The sequence below is a fragment of the Choloepus didactylus genome, chromosome 5 (assembly GCF_015220235.1).
Source record: "Choloepus didactylus isolate mChoDid1 chromosome 5, mChoDid1.pri, whole genome shotgun sequence".
Taxonomy (NCBI): Eukaryota; Metazoa; Chordata; class Mammalia; order Pilosa; family Megalonychidae; genus Choloepus; species Choloepus didactylus.
The window spans coordinates 50,950,892-50,976,457 of NC_051311.1; the positions used below are offsets into that span (position 1 = coordinate 50,950,892).

At 39.3% G+C, this 25,566-nt stretch overlaps 1 protein-coding gene across 1 annotated transcript in view; it reads right to left on the minus strand.

Moving 5' to 3' along the window:
- The window catches only part of TBXAS1 (thromboxane A synthase 1), a 193,477-nt gene that overhangs the window by 157,752 nt on the left and 10,159 nt on the right, over positions 1–25,566 (minus strand). Inside the window, exon 2 of the mRNA XM_037836033.1 lies at positions 497–590. Within this exon, the coding sequence (XP_037691961.1) occupies positions 497–590 (94 nt within the window). The remainder of the gene's footprint in view (positions 1–496; positions 591–25,566) is intronic.

The window sequence follows — 25,566 nt, forward strand, 5'->3', positions numbered from 1 at the left end:
TTTCTGCTCATGGACCCATGCCCCAGCTCTTACACTGGTGTGCCCATGTACAATGGTGCTCCCCATCTGGTGTATATGTCCCTGTGTCTGTGTCTGCCAGTCCCACAGGACCCCTCCTCCAGGAAGACCTCCAGGATGATTCTGGCCCTATTGGATCTTGCTCTCCTCCAAAGGATGACTACAACTATCATGAATGCCACCCAGTCCAGCAGTAGGGTATATCCTATCTGCTGTTGTACAAATTGTTTAATATATAATCCTTGCTTTCCCAATTAGGCTACAAGCTCCTTGAGGGCACGAGTAACTTCTACTTCCTCTGCATTCTCTCTGCTGTCTGATACATGTATTGATATATATAAGCATGTATATATATATATACATCACCCTAGGTGTGGGTGACCTGGATAGGAACCATGCTTCATGGGTAAAGCCTGCTCAGCATACTTTATGGCCAGTCAAATTCTAAACCTCCAAAAGAGTGGAAAATAACCCCTACCTGGCGGAAAAATGTCAAGTTTCCAATAAAAGGGGAAGGCTTGGGATGTCTGATGCCCAACTTCTCCAATCTTGAAAATGCTGACGTGGAGTACCTGGGGAGGGGGTGGGGAAGAAAATTTTTAAGAGTGAGACATTAATGTCTGCATTTATGCTTTTGACTTTACTGGAGTCAAAACCTAAAGGTAAGGTTAGAAGAATAAGTTTCCAGTTAATAATATCTAAGGACTTAAGAAGTAGAAGCCTGGAGGTGAGTGAGGGCATAGGGATCAACAAATTCCTCCTGACTGAGTGACAGGCTAGAGATCCAGGAATCCTACAACCATAGGAAGACACCTTAGAGATCATCTAGACCAACTACATGCCCCCCCCACTTAAAATTTCCTTCAATAAATTGTTTTTAAAAATGCACCTCTTACCCGCTCAGTTCCTTTGACTCTAAATCTATCATGAACAATTGCCTCAGAAGACAATGGGAGAAAATAAGCTCCCTGTGCAAAGCTGTGTATTTTCTTGGTCGATGCTGTCCCATACACATAATTTGTACCATATCCCATTCCATGGCCTAATAGGGAAAAATTTTTAATGGAAACGAAGGAAAAACAGCATGAAGCCCTATCACCAACTGCTTACAATTTCTTGTTTTCATGACCTGCAATCACAAGGGAAGCATATTTTCTTAACCAAAAATCAGGAAATGTGGTCCAACAGATTTCTGTGCCACTTTCCAAGAGAAAACGGCAGTCTGAGAAGTGCAGTCTGGCTGTCAAAATATTGGAATTACTAGGATAGTTCAACAGTTTATGGGAACACAGGGATAACACAGTTAAAGTCAGGACTGGCTTGGAAAACCTGGACATATGGCTGTGATCCCCAATCACCCAGCCAATTAGGTCAAAAGTTCGGTTAGTTCAGTAAAATTAATGAGTCAAACTGATTGTTCAGCATCATGCAGAGATCAGCCAAATTTCAATTTGGGGGCAAGAAAAATATAGAAAATATCACTACACTCTGACATTATGGAAGTATTCGAACTTAAGAAAAACAACAACACTGCCATACAGATCGCTCCCTTATCATCAGAGAGAGAGAACATTCGCTATATTCTCTGACCTTTCTCTTTCCCACCTGCAGCCCCATAAGAAGCATTTAACATGAACAGTTCAGCAAATACTAAAAAATTCAAGGAAAGGACAACCCAGCTTGTTTTGCTTTGTTGTATTCTGTCTGAGCAATGGGTCTATTTTTAAAATGGCCACAAAGAAGAACCAAAGCAGAGCAGAAAGGAAGGCACTTTACCTCCCGGTTCTCCTGTCTGAGGTCTCTACCGTATGGTTGCATTACTGGATTTGAATGAATTCCCAGAACATCATTTAAGTCCATGTTCAAATGTAATAACAAACCACACTCAGGAGTCACGTGTGAATTGCATGGATTAGTCATGCTAACACTCCTCTTCATTACTGTGTGTACCAAAGGTTGACAGCACAGTTTGTAAGTTATTCTCTCAAGTAGACTATGATATTTTAAATATAACCCCTTATGCCTAAGAGGAAAGACCAAAGGAGAATTACCAGCCCACTTAACACTTTCCTTAATATCCCTGAATCTGGTTTCTATGTTCATTTCTTCATCATTTTTTGTGAATCATTTTCTTATTGTAATCTTTAATGGGTAGAAAGAAATACATTGATCTTGGGCCACGTAATTACATCTTAATTTTGTAATTAGATGTCTTGATCATCTAATTAAAGGACAAGAAATCTGTATCTAATTATGCATGCTAATTTTTATGCACGTCTATGCCCTAATTATGTAACTCCACTAAATATACTGCTTGTGTGTCTCTGCACGAAATTTAGACATTTTCAAGCATATGGCATCAGCAGAGAGTGCCCTGGACACAACAACAAACTTCACTTTGCAGCCTAGACTCAAGTACACATCTTGAGCATCTTCAGCTATGAATTGATCAAATGCTGCCATCAGCAACTATTGTCCTGGCACCAAATCAGCAGGGAAAGATTACCACTACCAGACTTCAGGGGAAATTGCAAACTGGGTTCCATTTGTCTCTCTGCTATTTCCTTCTCTGCACCCTTGCTTCATACTCCCTGGTCCCTGAGTCCCCTTGCTGCTTTCTGTGTATCTCAACAGGCTCTTAACCCAGAATCCATGGGTCCCAGGGATACCCGTGAATGCATTTTAGAGAGTCAATGGGAAAATACATTTTTTTATTTCCTTCCTGTTACTTTAAAAATTTTCATTGTGAGAGACATTTCTTTTTTATGTCAAATTAATATCAGTTTTGTGTCATTTTAAACAAGTGCAGGTGGCATGGGACACTACCATGTAAAGCAGGTAATATGCAGTCATCACTTTATCATCACCACATTGTGACATTTAGAACAGCTTCCCTTTGACGGGAATTAATGCAAATGTATCCCACAATTATGATTATGGACATCTGTCGTTGTTTACATTAAAGATACTTAAGTTGGAAAATGACAATGAAAAAAAAACATGAAGCTTGAGATGGCATCCTTTGATTTTGCTCCCATACTGAAGGATTCGTTATTTGCAACAAGACAGAAATACTGCAGTGCTTGTGGTGCACTTATACTTTCTGTTCTCAAAATAACTTGAACAGTATGGATCATTTTCAAAATAAGTTTCAATTTTTAAAGGTTGCAACTTTTTCTATACTTGGGTTTCCCAAAGGCAAAGCCCTCTCTTGATGCACTAAACAAGGTTATTTAACTCACTATTTAGCTAAAGAGGCCACGCATGAATTACTGGAGGTATTTTGATCAATCATGTATTAAAGAAATAGTCAAACTGATTAAGCTTTGGAGCAAAAGAAGAAAACAGTCAAATGATGAACTTCTCTCCAGGATGTCTGTTATTCTATATTCTTTTTATTATTATTATTATTATTATTATTATTATTACTAATTTTATTTACAAACACTCCATATCCACCAAACATACTGTCCCCCTACCCCCTTCCTCCAACGCCTGGTAACATCTAATCCACTTTCTGTCTCTACAAATTTGCTATTTCTGGATATATCTTATAAGTAACATTATGCAATATTTGTCCTTATGCGTCTTACTTCACTGAGCATAATGTTTTCAAGTTTCATCCATGTTGCAGCATGTCTCATAATTTTATCCTTTCTTATGGCTGAATAATATTATATTGTACATATGTACCACATTTTGTTTATCCATTCTTTTGTTGATGGATGCTTAGGTTGTTTCCACCTTTTGGCTATTGTGAATAATGCTGCTATAAACACTGGTGTACCAGTATCTGTTTGAGACCCTGTTTACACTTTCTTTGGCTGTATACCTAGAGGTGGAATTGGGAGAACATATGATAATTCGATATTTAATCTTTTGAGGAACTGCCATATTGCTTTCCACAGTGGCTACACCATTTTACATTCTCACCAACAACGCCCTAGAGTTCCAGTTTCTCCGCATCCTCTCCAATCAAGCCATGGAGAAATTGACAGTCACGTGCTTCTCCTTTAGTGTACAACTGATGCAGCTAACTCCTCTTTTCATTCATTACATCCTTATCATCATTATTAAAGAATTTCTCTTTGGTGAACTGATGAACTGATTTGGAAATTTCAAGGACTGTTGATGCCTTTGAAATACTGATAGATTCCTTTGGCAAATGGCTCTTCTCCTGGGATTTAAAACACACACACACACACACACACACACACACACACAAACACCTGTATGCCTTGGGAACAGGTTAAGTCTGAGACAGGCAACCTACCTGTCCTGCTTCCTTATAAAGTCAGGAACAACTTCTTTTTACCATTTCACTAGAGAGCAATGAAGAAGTTAAGAGAAGATAAAGAAAATTGAGACTAAAAGATTAGAAAGGAAACAAAACTGATTTTATTTGCATAAAATATAATTGTTAATATATTGATTGATTTCAGTTTGGCATAAAAAAAAATGATGGTTAAGATGTCAGTTCAACCCAAACTCATCTACAGATTCAATGCAATTCCAATCAAAATTCCAACAACCTACTTTGCAGACTTGGAAAAGCTAGTTACCAAATTTATTTGGAAGGGTAAGATGACCCAAATTGCTAAAAACACTCTAAAAAAGAAAAACAAAGCAGGAGGGCTTATACTCCCTGACTTTGAAGCTTATTATAAAACCACAGTAGTGAAAACAACATGGTACTGACACAAAGATAGATATCTTGATCAATGGAATCAAATTGAGAATTTGGAGATAGTCCCCCAGGTCTACAGTTGACTGAACTTTGATAAGACCCCCAAAACCATTGAACTGAGACATAACAGTCTATTCTACAAATGGGGCTGGGAGAGCTGGATATCCATATTCAAAAGAATGAAAGAGGACCCCTACCTTGCACCCTCCACAAAAATTAACTCAAAATGGACTAAAGACCTCAGTATAAGAGACAGTACCATAAAATTCCTAGAAGATAATGTAGGGAAACATCTTCAAGACCTTGTATTAGGAGGTCACTTCTTAGACCTTACACCCAAAGCACAAGCAACAAAAGAAAAAATAGATAAATGGGAACTCCTCAAACTTAAAAGCTTCTGTACCACAAAGGAATTTGTCAAAAAGGTGAAGAGGCAGCCAACTCAGTGGGAAAAAATAATTGAAAACCATGTATCTAACAAAAAACTGATATCTTACATAAAGAAATTCTACAACTCAACAACAATAGTACAGACAGCCCAATTTTAAAATGGACAAAAGACATGAAAAGACAGTTCTCTGAAGAGGAAATACAAAGGCCAAAAAACACATAAAAAATGTTCAGATTCACTAGCTATTAGGTAGATGCAAATTAAAATCACAATGAGATAGCATCTCACACCAATTAGATTAGCTTCCATTAAACAGACAGGAAACTACAAATACTAGAGAGGATGTATTTATTCATAGTTGGTGGGACTGTATAATGGTACAGCCACTCTGGAAGACAGTCTGGCAGTTCCTTAGAAAACTAGATATAGAGCTACCCTTCAATCCAGCAATCGCACTTCTCGGTACATATCCGGAAGATCTGAAAACAGTGACACGAACAGATATCTGCATGCCAATGTTCATAGCAGCAATATTCACAATTGCCAAGAGATGGAAACAACCCAAATGTCCTTCAACAGATGAATGGATAAACAAAATGTGGTATATACACACGATGGAATACTACATGGCAGTAAGAAGGAATGAGGTCATGAAACATGATGACATGGATGAAACTTGAAGACATAACGCTGAATGAAATAAGCCAGGCACAGAAAAGAGAGATATTGTATGTTACCACTAATGTGAACTCCGAAAAATGTAAAATAAATGGTTTATATTGTAGAACGTAAGGGACCTAGTGATAGAAAATAGTGAAGGGGGAACGGTAATCTAATAAGAACAGATAAGTTATGGAGGGTAAACCTCATGTTATGGGAATGCTCAGGAACAACTATGGTTTGTGAATTTTGGAAGGTATGGTAGGAACAAGTTGGCAGCAATGTAGTTCTTTTAGGTTAATTGTCTTTCTTATTCCTTTGTTTTGTTATAGTTTATTTTCTTGGGGTAGGGTAAGAACATGTTGGAAGCAATGTAGTTATTTTAGGTTACTTGTTTTTTCTTATTTGTTTTGGTTTAGGTTGCAATGTTGTTTTATTTGTTTTTTTAATTTTTTGATAAAATTAAAATAAACTAAAATGTGAAAAAAAAATTAAGCCTGGCATTAAAAATGAAAAAAAAGTTTCCTCTACATGATCAATTACCAATAACCAATAAATGTAAATAGTAAAAAGATCCTCTTCTATGCAAGACTAGATGCACAACATTATTAAATGTTACTGAAGGACAGAGACCTGAATCAATGGAGAGATATAGAAGGTTCATAGATGAGAAGACTCAATATTATAATAATGTTGGTTTCTTCTTAAATTAATTTATAATTTTAATGCAATTCCAATAAAAATCACAACAGGATTTTTCATCAAAGTAAACTATCTAACTCCAAAGTTAATATGGGAAAGTAAAAGTCTAAGAACTGACATGACAAATCTGAAAAAGATAAGCAAGGGGAGGAGGACTAGATGTGAAAAAAAGTATTATAGAATTATAAGAATTAAAATAGTAAGGCATTGGCATAAGCCAGACAAATAAATCAGGATATGTATGCCCAAGCACCTATGTGATGAAGACATATGATAGAGGTGGAATTGTAAATTAGTGGGGAAAGGAAGGACTGTTCAATATATGGTATTGGGAAAATTGCCTCTTCACATGGAAAAAAATACAATCAAGTATTAAAATTCCATCTGTGAAACAGATTAAAGAACATTCTGAGAAAAGTACAACTAGAAGGACATTCAGGAGAATAACTTCATGATTTTGTGGTAGGAAAGGATTTTTTAGACAAGACACAAAAACCTCAAGTCATAAAGGAAAAGCTAAATAAATTAAAGAACCTCAAGGCTCCACTTCTAATTCTAGTTCTCTTGCTATTTCCACCACATCTGCAGTTATTTCCTCCCCTGAAGTCTTGAACCCCCCAAAGTCATCCATGACGGTTGGAATCAACTTCTTCCAAACTCCTGTTAGTGTTGATATTTTGACCTTTCCTCATGAATCATGAATGTTCTTCATGGCATCTAGAATGGTGAATCCTTTACAGAAGGTTTTTCAATTTACTTTGCCCAGATCCATCAGAGAAATCACTATCAGTTATAGACTTATGAGATGTATTTCTTCAATAATAAGACTTGAAAGTCAAAATAACTCCATGATCCATGGGCTGCAGAATAGATGTGTTAGCAGGCATGAAAACAACATGAATTTCATTGTACATCTCCATCAGAGCTCTCAGGGCAGCAGTTTCATTGTCAATGAGCAGTCATATTTTGAAAGGAATCTTTTTTTTTCTGAGCAGTAGGTGTCAATAGTGGGCTTAAAATATTCAGTAAACCATGTTGTAAATGGATGTACTGTCATCCAGGCTTTATTTTTCCATTTATAGAGCACAGGCAGAGATGTCACATAATTCTTAATGGTCCTAGGATTTTCAGAATGGTAAATGAGCATTGGCTTCTGTTTAGTCACCAGCTGTGTTAGACCCTAACAAGAGAGTCAGCCTGATCCTTTGAAGGTTTGAAGCCAGGCACTGACTTCTTCTCTGTAGCTATGAAAGTCCTAGATGGCATTTTCTTCCAATAGAAGGCTGTTTCATCTACATGGAAAATCTGTTGTTTAAAGGAGCCATCTTTATTAATTACCTTAACAAGATCTTCTGCATAACTTGCTGCATCTTCTACATCAGCACTTGCTGCTTCACCTTGCACTTTTATATTATCTAGAGGGCTTCTTTCCTTAAACCTCATGAACCAACCTCTGTTAGCTTCAAACTTCTCTCTCAGTTTCCTCACCTCTGAGAATTGAAGGGCCTTGCTCTGTACTAGGCTTTGGCTTAAGGGAATGTTGTGGCTGTTTTGATCTTCTATCCAGACCACTAAAACTTTCTCCATATCAGCAATAAGGCTGTTTCACTTTCTTATCACTCATGTCTTCACTGGAGTAGTTCTTTTAATTTCCTTCAAGAACTTTTCCTTTACATTCACAACGTGGCTAACTCTTTGGCATGAGAGGCCTGGCCTTTGGATTATCTTGGCTTTCGCCATGCCTTCCTCACTAAGCTTAATCATTTCTAGCTTTTGATTAAAACTTAGAGATGTGCAACTTTTGCTTTCTCTTGAACACCTAGAGGTCATTATAGTGTTATTAATTGGCCAAATTTCAAAATTGTTGTGACTCAGGGAATAGGCCTGAGGAGAGGGAGAGAGATGGGAAACAGCCAGTCAGGGGAGCAATAAGAAAACACACATTTATCGATTAAGTTTGCTTTCTTTTATCAGCATGGTTCGTAGTGCCCCAAAACAATTACAATAGTAACATCAAAGGACACTGATCACAAGTCACCATAACAGATATAATAATAATGAAAAACTTTGCAATATTGTGAGAATTACCAAAATGTGACACAGAGACATGAAGTGAGCACATGCTGTTGGAAAAATGATACTGATAGACTTGCTCAATGCAGGTTACCAAAACCTTCAATTTGTTAAAAAAAAAAAAAAAAAAAAAAAGGCAGTATCTTTGAAGTGCAATAAAGTGAAGCACAATCAAATGAGGTATTCCTGTTATTAGAATTAATTTAAATCCATAGTGGTGCTCTAAATAAAAGATCAATATGGTGAATCCTATCAGAAGATGAAGAAATTTTTTTAAGTAAACTAATCTTCCCCAACTATATTAGTTGCTTAATGCTGCAGTAACAAGTTACCATAAACTTGGTGGCTTATAACAACACCCATTTATTTTCTTACAGTTCTGGAGGTCAGATGTCCAAAATCAGCCTCACTGGTTTTAAAGTGAAGATGACATCTGGGCTGAGTCCTTCTGGGGCCCCCAGGGGAGAATCTGTTTCTCACCTTTTCCAGCTTCCAGAGGCTGTCTGCCTTCCTTGGCTCATGACTGCATCACTCCAATCTCTGCTTGTAGTCATTTCATCACCTTCCTGTCTGACTCCTCCTGCATCCCCCTTATAAGGACCTTTGTGATTATATCTAGGGCCCACCAAGTTAATCCTGGATTCTCTTCCTATCCTAGAATCCTTAATCACATCTGCATAATCCCTTTTGCCATATAAAGTAACATTCACAGATTCTGGAGATTAGGAAGTGGACGTCTCTGGGACCATTACTCAACCCATAACACCAACTTATATTAATATAGATGCTGATTTCATTTTGGCTAATGCTTGAAAAGGAGAAGTGCCAGAGGTGGTGACTGAGATTTGGGGGGCATCCTGTTTATAGAGAACTAGATGTTATGGCTGGTGCAGGGTGGGGAGAAGGCAAGCCTATTGTTCACAGAACAGGCAGAGTGCCTCAGGCAATGCTGAAACAGGCTTTGGTGGCCCAATCACCTTATCTACATGGCCAAGCAGATAAGTATTTTAAAGAAAATATTACAACTTAAAAAATAAGTCATTCAGTGAATGGTTATTGTAGTGCAGAGAATTAACTTACTTTTTTGCTTTTATCCCAACTTTTCTGGGCAGGAGAGTCAACTGAGTCAGTAAGTCTCAATTAGTATTAAGACCTTATTCTCCAAAATTCAGTCATTTGCATAACATATTACACGTGTTGCCACATCTGCAAATCACCTCTACTATTATTTATTTCCCAGTTACTTTTAAGTAAACTTAAATACATTTGTTTGACGAGGAAACTTTATGTTGTGACCATAACAGAAAACCAGTACCACTTCCATAAAAACAAACTAATGGTGAAAATATACACTTTACCATTAAAATTTCTTGTAGTCTATTACCCCCTAAAATGATTTCACCTGCCACCAATCACATGTGGATTACCCTTGGGAAGACATGGCTCAGAAGCATGGACCAGCATGCCACAGTTTAAGATGTGGTCTGTCCGGTTTGCACTGACTCATATGGTAACTTGTTAACACCATGGCCAGAGAATAACATGGAAAATCTCAGCCCTTTCTTGGAGTAAACTTGGAGAAGTAGATAAAAATTAATCTTATTGTCTGGTATTTAGTTTCTCGGAACTAAAGAGAGCTGGTCTACATTTGATGTTGAATATTCCAAATTATGATAGTAGTTTACCATCAGGAAAAAGAAATGTCCTAGCAGTAAAATCCTTTATCACTGCTAGGACTAATGTTAATCGACCTGTGAAAAATGAAGAGAATCATTTGGTTCACACATATTTACTGTATATCTCCCTCATGCCAGGCACAGTGCTGGGCGCTGGGGAGCTGCAGGGGCCCCTAGCAACCTGGCACCTGCACTGCGGCACTTACAACCTAGTGGCAAGACAAACACTCAACAGCACATTACAAAGAGTTAAGTATTTACATCATGATCCTCGCAGCAAAGAAGTACTACATGTCAGAGTACGTGTCTGATGAAATGTATGTTTTATATTTTGAGCAGTTAAAAGTACTTCTTTCCATTGCATGGTATTTGCTAAACCTGAAAAAAATAGTAAAAGGTCCCTCATCTTATTATCCTCCCCAACAAGAAACAAGAAGAGAATGCTCATTTTTACTGCTTCTTTTTAACATTGTACTAGAGACCCCAGCAAACGTAATAAGAGAAGGAAAAAAAAAAAGTGAAGCAAACGGACTATAAAGAAAGAGACCAAACTGACATTATTTGTAGAAAATGCAATTGTCAACATTGGAAGTTGAAGAAATGCCACATATAAACCATCAAAAAATGACACCCTCCAAGGAGAACAATTCTGTCAGAAAACCATTAAATTGAGACGTGGTCCAAGACAATACAATAAACAAGAACTGCATCATGGCACCATAACTGGGGAAGGTGCTAGAAGCAGCTGTTGCCTTGAAAGTGATGGTATGCCAAGAGGCCCCAGGGAAGACAACAGCACTGGGGGACTGAATGTGAGGAAACCACTATATAACAGCTTAGAACTAAGTGTGTTCTACTTTCTCAGGTGTGCTATAAAATGTCCATCCCACACCCCCAAAAAACCAGCCCTTTAAGAAAAAACCAACGAATACCCTCTAGGACCAATGGCAGCAAATGGCACCAGGGTTGGAGTTGGCAGTTAAGAAGGGAGGGGTCTAGTAAAAGTGTGGCCCAGGGCTAATCTGACCTCAGCCTTTGTTCCTGAATTCTCTGCCACTTCACACAATTCTTTGCCATTCACAATTTCCTGCCACTTCCTTCCTTTATGGAAGGATCTTGGGAAAGTGTCTTGCGCTTTTGTCCCAGTGAGAATTAAAGAAGTGGGATGATGAAGGTGCAGCAAAGAGTACTTTCGCAAGAGGAATACACATCCACTCTATTTTAGAAATAGAACAAAGCAATTGGATTATGTCATAAAACCAGTTATTAAGTGGCTGGTACTTACAAAACATTTACGTATTTGTTTCATTTTTAGGTATTGGTTATTTTACTGATTTAATTAGGCTGAGCTTTCCTACCCCCACCCTCATCAGAAAAACAATGACACACAGATGCAGCAAAAAACTTTTCCAAAGAAACTTTCTTCTAGGCTCAAGAGAAAAATTTTAAAAACAAAATAAAGCAAAGGGAATGGCTTCATACCTTTTTTTTTTTTTTTTTTTGCTTCAAAAATGAAAAAGGATGCCTCTTGTATCTGGGTCATGAATTATTTGTGCTTCAGGAGATTGAAAACCCAGACATGGCACTGCAGCCTTTGCATCCTACAGAAGCCCGGAAACAGCCTCTGCCCCATCCTGCTAGCTCCAGGAGCTGGGGAATTTGGCCCTAGAGAGGGAAAAATTAAGACAAAGAATTTCTTCCAATCTCCCTTCAAGTATGACATTTTTTTTCTGTGGACTCATCTCTGCTACATCTGAGTTCTGTGGACCTGCCCCATGAGAATGTCAAGTCAAAGGGCCACAGGTGGGTTCTGGGTTCTAGAGAGGCAAGTCACCCAAAATGTATTTTGCAGAGGCAGAAAAACAGCCAGGTCACCCAAGATGAGCAGAAGCATTGCCAAGAAACATTTTAAAGGACTTGTATTCCTCCTAGGAGAGGTAAGGGTCTAGACCAGACCCTCGAAGCTTGTTTCTACCTCTCCATCTGCCAATTAGTAGACTTGGCCTCACTGATAATTGTGCTCTCAAGGTAATGGCTTGTTTAAGTAATTGATGATGTTTGTCCTCACTGGGGAATCTTAGCACATCAAAAGATGTTGAGAAAGCCAAAATTCACCTCAAGTCTGAATTAATCACTTTGTCAAGTACAACAAGGCTCTCTTGCTTTGCTAATAATCCCAAATGAGGTAGCAAACCTCAGTTAAATAAGGAAAACTGTGGTGCATTAATTAATGTTTCAAAGAGCTCAGGCTGGTTTTCGATACACTATGTTTTTATGAAAATGCAGGGCAATACATGCAGAACAAGTATTTTCCAAGATTTTAAAGTACAGGAAAGGTGAGACATGGCTTCACTGAAGTTAAGAGGAAAAGGATCTGGGGGACTTTAGTTCTCCACAAGGTCAGGGTGTCAAGCCTGGGATGCAGAAGGTTAGTCCCAGTGTACTCCTCCAAACACTACCCTGAAGTCAGTAATTCCATCCTGCCCTCACCTTGGCTTTCGAGATACCAGTGAATTACCCCATTCCCAACACAGCTGCCTCAGCCCTTCAGGGCTACACTGAAGAATTCTGCCTCCCTCCAGCCTGCCCTCCTACTGACTTTCTGATCCCAAATTGTCTCTCATAAATCTCTATTCACAAGGCAGTCAAAGCTTCCCCAACCTCCCAACGGGCCCTCATGCTCCCGCACCTCCACCTCACTCCTGCCGTTATCTCCAGCACCACAGGCCAGCCCTGCCCATTGCATGCCATCCATTCACACTGAAGTCCTCAACTCAAGGTCATCCAAGCCATAGGGGAGAAGACGGTGGAGTAGGAAGCTTCAGGAAACAGTCTCTCCACCAAACAACTATTAAATAGGCAGGAACTGTCTGAATTAACTATTTCAAAACTCCAGAGATCAGAAGAACACTGTATAGCATCCAGGGAAGAGTGGGAGAAACAGGCTGATAAATTATGGTAAATAACAGTAAACTGCTCTCTCCCCACAGCAGTTACCATCGCCCACCCCCCACCCCCCACTCTTGCATCAGGCAGTGATGGGGTCCAGCTCCTGGTATAATTTGCTAGTGCCAGAGAAGGACATAAAAATCAACTTCCCCAAGAGCAGGGTGGGGATGGGGGAGCAGTGGCGGCATGGTGGAGTGCATTGATCACTGATCACTGCTTTTGAATAGCTACTTTGGGTAACTGGGGGCTCAGCTCTGAGAGCATCCACTGTTCCAATCCATGGAGACAGAGTCAGTGGAGGAGACTTAAAGACTGCGGAGGACAATTGAAGGTTTGCATTGGTTGGGAAGGGGCTGAGTCTAGAAAGTGCAGTTTTGAAGATCCATGGAAAAATCACCCTTCTTGACCCTTCCTGGCCCTTCCCTCCTCCCCTCTCCAGGGCAGTTGATGGCTGGCCTGGTGCTTCCTTTGTGGGTCCCTGGCCTTGGTCTGGCTGTGAAAGGCTGACTTGGGAAACTCCTTTTAGGTGTGCACCCCCCACCCCGAATTTGCCCTCCAGGCAAAAGCAGCTTGAGACAACAGAGGTAGCATAAGAAACAGCTGAGGTGGGCAGCCTGGAGCAAAGGCTTACCTGTCTTGAAGTGGAAGAGCTGGGAGAGGGAGAAGGTCTGTTTCCTTAGAAGTAGAGGGACTTTCAAACTCCTATAAACTCCTATAAACACGAGGACTCCAAAGGCCACTAGCAAACACAAGCTCAGAACAGGAGACAAGCCCAGAAAAGACAGGGAGGGCCCTGTACTTTGCATTTGCTTTGGGCTGCCCTGCTTGATAGTATGGCCCATCCAAAAAAAGAGATAAAAATCCAAAAAACACCAACAAAGAAGACCAGGCTATAGACATATCAGACAGAGACAATTTTAAAAACAATCTTCAATATGCTCAAGGAGATGAAGGGAAATGCAGAGAAAAAAGTAAAGAATATCAGGAAAACAATGAATGAACAATATAAGAATCTCGATAAAGAGAAAAAATTTCAAAAAGGAACCAAACAGAACTACTGGTGTTCAAAAATTCCCAGGAGGGTTCCCACAGCAAATTGGAGCTGGCAGAAGAAAAGTATCACTGAAGTTGAAGAAAAAACAATTGAAATGAATCAGGTTGAGGAGCAGAAAGAAAAACCAATTATTAAAACTGAAAATAGCCTAAGAGACCTCTGGGACACTGTCAAACACACCAATATTCCCATTATGGGGGTCCCAGAAGGAGAAGAGAGAAAGGGGCAGAGGGAATAGTAAAAGAAATAACAACAGAAAACTTCCAAAATTTAGAAAAAGACATGAATATGCACATCCAAGAAGCCCAACACCAAGAATCTCAACAGGATAAACTTGAAGAAAAATATGCCCCGTCACATACTGATCAAACTGTTAAATGCAAAGTCAAGAAGAGAATTCTGACAGCTGCAAGAGAAAGCGATGTGTTATGTACACGGGAGTATCAATTAAATTAAGTGCCAATTTCTCATCAAAAACATAGACAAGAAGTGTATTTGTATGCTACTGAAGTCAAGTTGGTATCAAATCAAATATGATTGTTATATTTTTAGAATGTTAAATTTTAATTCCATAGGAATTAAATTCCTCAAGGAAAATATATGAAAAATACATCCAGAAAGAAATAAGAAGGGACTCAATAGGGTACAATGCAAAAAAAAAAAAAAAAAGAAAAAGAAAAAAGAAAGAAAAAGAAAAATGAAAGTATGCATTAACAAAAGAACTGAGTGACAAAAGAGGTGCAAACTAATAAAGACTAAATAGCAAAATGGCAAAAGAAAATCCTGCATTATCAGTAGTGACTTTAAATGTAAATGGATTAAGCTCTCCAGTCAAACAGCAGAGAATGGCAGAATGGATAATAAAGCATGATCCAACTATGTGCTGTTTTCGAGGGACTGACATTAAATTCAATGATATAAGTAGTTTGAAAGTGAAGGGATGGAAAAAAATATATACCATGCAAGCAGTAACCAAAGGAGAACTGGAATATTATACTAATATCAGATAAAATAGATTTTAAGTTAAAAACTGTTAAAAGAGACAAAGATTGTCATTAAATACTGATAAAGGGGTCAGTTCAACAAGAAGACATAATTATAAATATATATATGCACCTAACAGAAGAGCCCCAAAATCTATGAAGAAGATACTAACATATTTGATAGGAGAAATTGATGGCTCTACATTAATAGTAGGAGAATTTGATACATCACTTTCAATAATGAATAGAACATTTAGAGAGAAAATCAATATGGAAATCCTAGTCTTGAACGATACTCCAAATCAACTAGCCCTAATTGACATATTTGAAACACTTCATCTAACAACAAGCAAATACACAGTCTTCTTGAGTGCACATGGAACATTACCAAGATAGATCATATCTTAGTCAGAAAACAAATCTCAGTAAATTAAAAAATATTGAAATCAGATAATGTATCTTCTCTGACCACAATGGAGTGAAGCTAGAAACCAATAATAGAGGGAGAAATGGAAAATATACAAATAAATGGAAATTAAACAAGGTACTCTTAAACAACAAATGGGTTAAAGGGGAAATCACAAGGGAAATTAGGAAATGTCTTAAAGTAATTGAAAGTGACAATACAACATACCAAAACTTATGGGATGCAGCAAAGGCAGTGCGGAGAGGGAAAACTATAGTTCTAAATGCTTAAGTTAAAAAAGAAGAAAGATTTCAAATCAGAGACTAAACTTAAAAACTGGAAGAACTAGGAAAAAAAGAGCAAACTAGGAAAGGAAGGAAATAACAAAGATTAGAGCAGACATAAGTAAAATAGAGAATTAAAAAAAGCAATAGAGAGAATCAACAAAACCAAATATTGGTTCTTTAAAAGGATCAATAAAATTGACAAACCTTTGGCTAGACTGATAAAGAAAAAAAGAAAGAGGATACAGATAACTAAAATCAGAAGGGAAAAGCAGGACTCCACTGAAACTAAAAGGACTCTAAGAGGATACTGTGAAGAACTGTAAACCAACAAATGAGATAACCTAAATGAAATGGACAAGTTCCTAGAATCACACAAACTACCTACACTGACTATGAAAACTCAATAGACCAATAACAAGTACAGAGATTGAATCAGTAATCAAAAACCTCCAAAGAAAGTAAAACTGAGGATCTGATGGCTTCACAAGGGAATTTTATCAAGCATCCCAAGAATTAACACCAGTCCTGCTCAAACTCTTCCAATATCACCATCAAACCAAAGCCAGATAAAGATGCCACAAGAAAAGAAAATTACAAGCCAATATCTCTTATGAATATAGATGCAAAAATCATCAACAAAATACTTGCAAATCGAATCCAACAGCACATCAGAAGAACCATACACCATGATCAAGTGGGATTTATCCCAGGTATGCAAGAGTGGTTCAACATAAGAAAATTGATATAATACAGCAGATCAACAAAACAAAGGGAAACAACAACATGATCATCACAACACAGATAAAGCATTTGGCAAAATTTAGCATCCTTTATTGATAAAAACACTTAGAAAACTAAGAATAGAAGGAAAATGATAAGGGGCATATATGAAAAACCCACATCTAACATCATACTCAATGTGAAAGACTGAAAACTTTCCCTCTAAGATCTGGAACAAGACAAGGGTGCCCACCGTCACCACTGTTATTCAGCATTGTAGTGGAAGTTCCAGCCAGAGCAATTAGGCAAGTAAAAGAAATAAAAGGCATCCAGATTGGAAAGGAAGAAGTAAAACTTTCCCTATATGCAGATGACATGATCCTATATAAAGTCCCCCAAAATCTACAGCAAAGCCACTAGAGCAAATAAATGAATTCAGCAAAGTGGTGGAATACAAGATCAACATGCAAAAATCAGTAGTGTTTCTACACACAAGTAATGAGCAAGCTGAGGAGGAAATAAAGAAAAAAATTCCATTCACAATAGCAACTAGAGGAATCAAATATCTAGGAATAAATTTAACCAAGAATATAAAGATCTTGTACACAGAAAACTACAAAACATTGCTAAAAGAAATCAAAGAAGACCTAAATAAAATGAAATACATTCTGTGGTCATGGACTGGAAGACTAAATATCATGAAGATGTCAATTCTACCCAAAAAGATTTACAGACTTAATGCAATCCCAATAAAAATTCCAACAGCCCACTTTGCAGAAATGGAAAAGCCAATTATCAAATTTATTTGGCTATAAGGGGCCTGAAATAGCCAAAAATTTCTTTAAAAAGGGCAAATTTGGAGGACTCACACTTGAGTCCTTTGATCATCTGGCCCTGACTTTAAAGCATATTACAAACCAACAATGGTCAAAACAGCATGGAACTGGCACAAGGGTAGATATATCAGCCAATGGAATCAAATTGAGAGTTCAAAAATAGACCGTCACACCTATGGCCAATTGACTTTTGACAAGACTACCAAATCCACTCCATTGGGAAAGAATAGTCTCTTCAAAAAAATGGTGCTCGGAGAACTGGATATCTATATGCAAAATAATGAAAGAGGACCCCTCCCTCACACTATATAGAAAAATTAACTCAAAATGGATCAAAGACATAAATATAAAACTCAGAACTATAAATCTCCTAGAAGAAAATGTGCTTTTATCTATTGTAACAAATATACCACACCAATGCAAAGTGTTAATAATAGGGTGGTATATGGGAACCCTGTATTTTATGCATGATTTTTCTGTAAATCCACAACTCCTAAAAAAAAAAAAAAAAAAACACCCCAAATCATCCAGGTCAGGTAAGATCCTTGGGGTCCTGCATGTCTGGAATAGGATGTTGGACACGTTGCTGTGTTGGTCTGATCCCAGATGCATGGTCATTTGAAAGGACTTTGCTATCCCTAAGACCACTTGGAAGGAAATGAGCAGGAAGGGGAGGAGTCTGGAAGCCACCCAACTCAGTTCAACAATACTTGTGGCGCACATACTCCTTTCAAGGGATGAGTGGGAATCCGGGCCCCTAGAGAGTTTAACCTATGAAAAACAAATGGGGGGACTAGGCGGGGAGCTTAACTTGGACAGAAGATTTGGGCAAGCAATAGTAATTGCTTTCCATGTACTTATCTTGCCTAATAACTCTCCATAGCATCTCAATTGCCACCAATTAGAAAACTCAGAGCCATCCTTGATGCTTTCCTTTAATCCTCACATGCAATCAATCATCAATACTGTCTCTTCTGCCTTCACAATGTCTCTTCGTTAAGCTCTTCACGCTTACTCCTAACTGGCACTGCCTTATTTCGGGCCACCATCATGTCTCTTGGACATGGACTTTTGCAATAGACTCCTGAACTGGCCTCCCAGCCTCTAGTTTCTCCCTCCATCCACCAGTCCGCATGCCACACCAGTGCCAGAAAAATCTTGCCAACATGCAAATCTGACCACGTTGCTGCCCAGCTGAAAATTCTTCATGAGCTCCCTGTCACTTTCAGATCAAACACTAAACTCCTTTACTTGGTGCATATGGTCTTTGATCATCTGGCCTTGACCAGACTCGAAGCCTCACTGCAAATCGTCCCTGTCCTTTAGACTCCCACCATCTTGTGTGACTTGCACATTTCCGGTTACACCAAGTTGTCTCACATCTCTGGGCCTCTGCGCTTGCTCTTCTCCAAGGCCATGAGTAAGTTAAGTGTGTTTTTGCATGGCCTCCTTAAATTTTGCACCCCAGGTGCCTCGCTTGCCTCACCCTGTCCCAGTCCTGCTCTCTTCTCTGCCTGCTGTGTCCACCCTTTCTTCACCTGGCAAGTCCTGATCATTCTTTAGGGTTCTGTTCAAGGGCTAACTCCTCCAGGAACCCACCCAGACTTTCCTTGGCACTTGGAGATATTTTCCTGGGCCACATGGAGATTGTCACCAATTCCCTAATGAGGAAGAATTGCAAATGAAGAGCCGGAATACACAATGTATTGTTTGTAGGAATATAATCCTGCCTAAATTCATTATTTACTCTACCTGGTTCTGTTTCCATCATGTGGGCTTAGTCATCTGCAGTTAATCCTTTTGTTTTTATGAAGCCCTAAGTTAAAGAACCCTTTCTTTAGATGTTGTTGTGAAAGAGAGACATTTGGCTTGGGTGAACCCCAACTGACAATTAAGCACAAGATCCTAGAGCCCAGAGAGGACAGCCCGGGTTGCTTCTGCTTGGATGTCCTGCATCATAATAGCGAATAGTTACAGAATGCTTCCTGCGTGCCAGAAGCTGCTCTAAGTGCTTGCAAATATCAACTTCTTATTCCTCTCCACAGCCCTGTGTGGGGAGGTGCTGTTACTACTATCCCCAGTTTGCAGGTGGGAAAACTGAGGCTCACAGCCTGTAAGCAGCAGAACTGAAATTCAAACCCAGGGTGTCTGGCTCTGAAGTCTGTGCTTTTGGCTAGCAGATGGTACTACCACTCATGTTACATGCACAGAGCAGCAAATTGCCTAGAACCCAACCTATCCACAGGACAGGGGTGCTTTGCTCACTTCCCTATGCTGGAGACCCTAACACCCCTGTGAAAATGCAAATGCCATTTTACAGGACTCTATTATCTCCTGGGTTCAAATCAACCGATCAGAATAACCACCGAGTCAACAAGTCTCCAAGACTTGAAACAATGACAAGTAAATTTAAATGGCAGACCTAGGCTGTGAAAAGAGTAGAACGGTTGTTTCACTGACCAACTGAGTTTGCCTGTCTCTGCTTAGCCCAGGTTGGTACATGAGGGCATGGGGTACTTATAATGGGTGCAACGGATGATTCTCAGTTCTTTTGTATCTAGCTTGGTAGACATTAAACAATATCTGTCAATTGGATTTGTGGTTATGTCTTCATAAGCAACAGCCAATTTTTTCCTCTTTCCACTGCACTGTAATCTGCCCAATATCCTGGAAAAAAGCCTGGGAAACCCAACTCTGACCCCCAGCCTGGAAGATGGCCAAAAGAACTTGGGCAACACAAAGTCATAAAAGATTATTGAGAGTGTTTCAAAACAATGCATAATATTATTGCATCTTGTTTTTCACTCTAATCCCTAAATCTTTACCTTGACCTAAATATTGGCAAGTTCACCCATTTTACTTTGATCAATGTGGGTCCAACTGGAAATTGTATAAAACAAGGCCAAGAGGTGTTAGCTCTAATCCAAGATCACCACCTTTCTCAGTGACTGTTGCTCATTGATGTGGTCACCTCTGCCTCTTTCCCACCTTGGGCTCTGGACCAGGTGCTTAGACTCACAGAACCTGCCTGACCCTTCCCCATGGCTGACCCATCTGGATTTGGCCTCTTTCCTACCTCCTGCGCCTTGTAACCACTTCCATTACAGTACCTTGTTCTGGCCATTCCTAGCTCATCACCTACGTTGGTTATCTATTGCTGTGCAACAAATTACCTAAACACTTTTGTGGTTTGAAACAATAAACATTTATTATCTCACACTGGTTCTAAGGGGCAGGAATCTGAGGGCAGATTAGCTGGGTGGTTTTAGCTCAGGGTCTCTCATGAGGCTACAATCTAGCTGTCAGATTCTCTAGCTAGGGCTGGAGAATCTGCTTTCATGCTCACTCACGTGGTTGTTGACTGGCTTTCACTGAGGCCTCTCCGTAGGGCTGCTCAAGAGGGCAGCTGGCTTCCCCCAGAGCAAGTCATGCAAGAGAGGGAGAGTTTACAATGGAAGCCTCGGGCTTTTATAACCTAACCTTGGAAGTGAGATACTGTCACGTCTGCTGTATGCTATTGGCCATACAGACCATCCCTGGTCCAAGTGGGAGGGGACTGTGCAGGGTGTGTATCCCAGGGGACATCATCCATACCCTAGCATGAGTACATCTAAATTACATTTTTCTTCCAAAATTTCACCATGGCTTTTTCAGGCTTGTAAAGTCTGTAAGCCATTTTCTCCTACTTTTAGGCATTACAACAACATATTGTTCCATTCCTCATTCCATAAAGATGTATCTAGTGCCTGCTCTGTGCCAGGCCCTATGCCAGATGCCATTGTACATCACCGAGAGAATACAGAGGGTCTACTCTGCTTTTATTGGAATAGTAAAATCAGATAAACTTCAAACTGGGGTGGATAAAATGAATTTAAGGCTTTTTTTTCTGTATGGCTAATGTTAACTTTTATTAAGCAGCAGGTATATGTCAGGAGTTGTACCAAACACTTTACAAATATTGCAGCCTTTAATCTCCACCAGCATCCTTGTTAACTCCATTATACAGATGGGGAAACTGAGACCCAGAGAGCCTGAATGAAGAGCCTGAGCCCTGGTCAGGCCTCTGAACAGTCTTTCCTGGCTCAGAAAGGCCAACAGGGGGAGGAAGATCATCAGACTGGCAGCAGCCCCTGGAAAAGGCCAGTAAAGAATAACCCGTGTGTGTGTTTGTTTTGGGGTGGGAGTGGGGTGTTCTTGACCACCTTGGGGACACAGAAGAGAAAGAAGTAACTCTTAAGAGAGAAGACATCAATCAAAAACTTTTTTTTTCCTGGCTTACTCTAAAAGTTGCGCTTTTTTTCTTTGCTGTTGATTATTATTATACAAACTTATCTATATTTCAGTTGTTTTAGCCAGCACATCCTATTTATAGGAAAAAGGGAAATGGAATTTAGCAGCTTATTTTGGACTGCAAGAGCACCTCCCGTTCAGATTCACTAAAAGTGTCTGACAGGGAGGAGCATGGAAATGGGATGAGTCTCTTTAAATCTGTGAAAACCAAAGTTAAATTCACTGTGTTTCACAGTCCTTAAGATACTGACATACACCCTTTTTCCTACAGCCACTAGCCACCACAAGGGGTGCTTTCTGGGTGGGACAGGTTCTAAGGTTAGAGACAATCCTAAAACATATTTTCTTCTTAATAAGCCAGCAAGGCTCTAATACCCATGAGAATATTGAAAACAATTCTGGAGCTATTTATGTTTTCAGTAGCCATTTCTTGGCCTAACAGTATCCATAAATTTACTACACAGTATAGAATAATGAGTTTTTTCTAAACAACATGGTTCACAGTCTATAAGGTTGTCCCCTGGTTGGTGTATTTCGGGACTGGTGAACACATTGTGCTTCTTCTGCTCTTCTTGGACTTCTGACAGGCCTCCCTGCAGTCCTACTTTTCCAGACTGAGTTGAACTCTTATGGTCCTTTCCCCATCTCAACCCCTCGATTCATTTATTCACTCTTCTCAGAATATAGCCCAGTTCCATCATCAGTTAGCCCCTGATCTCCATCTCTTATTTGGCTAGGAATTGATAGGTACATCCCAGGCCCAGCCCAGGTCCAACCTGAGCCCCTACACTGAGCTTTGGGTGCAGCTTTTAGCACTACTGGTGCTAGTTCATCACTCCACACCCAAGACACACCATGACCCGCCATGACAGTGTCTCAGTTGGCAAATTCCTCATCAATGACTGTGATTTTTTTCAGAGAATCATTGTTTTCATTTACACTAAAAATCCAAATGTCTGTTAGCTTTAAGGTTTTTTGCACGTGTGTTGTATTTTCTTTGTTTTTATTTTTATTCATTGTTGTCTTTTATCTTGTCATTCATAGCCTCTTTCTGCTTCACCAGAGAACAGAACTCAGATGTAAGATCTTGGGGCATGTGGTAGATCGAATCATTGCTCCCAATTCTTCATGCCCTCCCTGTGTTAGAATTATACATCAACAGCCTTTGCTGTATGGCTTTAGAATACCTGCCGCTACAGTGAGTAGAGCATTCTTCTTTACCTCATTAGTGTTAGGCTTGGTCCTTTGACTTGCTTTAGCCAGTGGAACACGGGTATAAGTAATATCAAGACAGATCCAGGCTGAGGCCTCAAGAGACATTGCTTGTTTCCTCGTGAATTCTTGCACTCCTATGATCTCTCAGGAGTGGAGCTTCCCTCAGGTACCCACTGAAAGCTGGGCTCCATTACAAACATACATAGAGCAGATCTAAACCCACCCTACCCACAGCCTGCAACAGAGCTACCTCAGCTACCCCACAGACCCACTGAATTGTTAACCAATGAGTTTGGCCGTGACTTGTTACACAGCATTATTGCCGCAGTAGCTGCTGACTAATACAGGTCAATTCACTTAACCTGTTGGGTTTTTATTTCCTCACCTGTAGAATGAGACCATTGGACTAAAATCAATGGTACTTAACCTTTTTTTCTACCCCTACACAACTGAGGCTATAATATATAACCTATCAATAATAGAAATAAAACATACCAAAGTCAAATATTGCAAAGCACTAAGCAAAGAGAAAGACTGGAAAATGTTCATTAAATTTAGGAACTTGAGGATTATTGGTGGATTTGGAGAGAGTTGTTTCAATGGAGAATAGGGCAGAAGGCCCAATGCAGGGCTGAAGAGTAAATAGGGAGTGAGGGAGTGAACAAGTGTGACACCCTCTTTCAGACCACTTGGTTGGGAAGGGAATAGTGGGCAGAATGGTAGCTGGGGTGGAACATGCAGTCAAAGAGTTGATTTGTTAGGTTATTTGGTTGGTTGGTTGGTTGGTTGGTTGGTTGGCTGACTTAATTGTTTGTTTTAAGATGGAAAACTCTTGAACCTGCAAAAACACATTATAGTCAAGGGATGATGCAGGTGAGGGCTTGGACGAGAGTGAACAGAGAACAAAAGGTCTGATCTGTAAGAGAGAGTAGACTTAGCAGGATTTATTTACTGATTTGATATGCATCATTTACTCTTCAAATTCTTAAGCCCAAGGGCAAGGTAAGTGTCAACCAATGAAACAAAGACCAAATGAAAAATAGATTTGTGCTGTTACTGTTTAAATCAGAGGATGAATATAAATTTTGCCATGGAGAAATTTGAAAACTTTCTGGAAAGCAAACTGAGTGTAAAGCTTGATTTATAGAGCACTTTTCAAGGAATAGATTTTCTTTAATTTTTAAGCACCTACAACTGAGAGGTAAATAGTTGCCACCAATAGACTGATAATAATATATGTGGATGTAAGGTTTGCCATTCACAAAATGCTCAAACTCCCTCTCAAGGAGACAGGGAAAGGATGACTATCTCCACTTTACTATCTGGAAACTGAAGATCAAAGATGCAGATGATATCTCTGACCTTCTTAAGGAAAAAAAAAAAAAAACCTTCATTTCAGAGGCCTTTCCTCTCTATCACTTCTAAACATGCTGCATTCTGGCTTTTGTCCCCACCACATCTCTGGTGACCATCTCTAACATCACCAGAGACGTTTTTAGTTGCTAGATTCAATAGGCCTCTTTCTAACCTCATCTTACTTGTTCAAGATCAAAAGCTGTATAATGGTGTAAGTCTAGGATCACTCAAAATAAGGCCACTTTTTTGAAGTTCAGCTGTCTTCACTTTTCACTTCAATGAATTCCTGAAGATCATACAAAAAATAAGAATAGTATTTTAAAAAACTAAACTAACTCCAAAACTAGATCTATCTGCCTACCATCTACACAATTATCATTCAGTATAAGCCTGCAGTTACTGGATAATAATAGTAACTAACATTTATTGAACACTGCTGCAAGTCTATTATGTATTTTAACTCATATAATCCTCTCAATTTGCTAATAAAATTGCTCTCAGATGCTATTACATCTCTATTTTACAGATGGGGAAAGTGAGACCCAGAGACACTAATGGTGTGCCTCAGGTCATAAGGCTAGCCAGGATTTGAACCTAGCTAATTTGGCTCCAAAACCCAAGCTCTGAACCATTACCCAGAGGGGAAAAGCAGCCAAGAATGAAGTGTAGTGTATTTTTAGAAGCAGAGTTGGTGAACTGCTGCTGCTAAAGTGCCTGCATACAGTTTATTTTCCTAAATGGGTTCAACAGTCACCTTTGCACTATTATTTTGTTTGGCAATCTTTTCCTTCATTAATAGTTCAGAGATGAACTTCAACCCACATTCCCACCCTAGTCTGAATTAGAAAGGCAAAATCTTTTTTAAAATCCAGAGTTTGATTCAATGAAAGTTTGGGTTATATAACAAGTTGGGGTGGGAGCTGGTTAGAGTGGTATGCAGCCAGAAATGAATGGAAATTTTCTGTGATAATATTCATAGCAACAAACATCAACTAACATGTACCCAGTACCTATATATGTGAAGCACATGCCACACAAAATCATCTACATTATCTCTTTTAATTTGTTTGGGTCAACAAAATAATTGTGTGCTAATTACCCAACATAAATTTATTAAGTGCACCAGGCACCATGATAGGCACTAAAAGTTAAAGCTAAGGAAGACCCAATCCTTTCCTCAGAGAACTCACTTTTTACTGGGGGAGACAGGTGAGTGATACAAGAGCGATGGTTCCAGATGCAGGGGCAGGAGCACAAGGGATG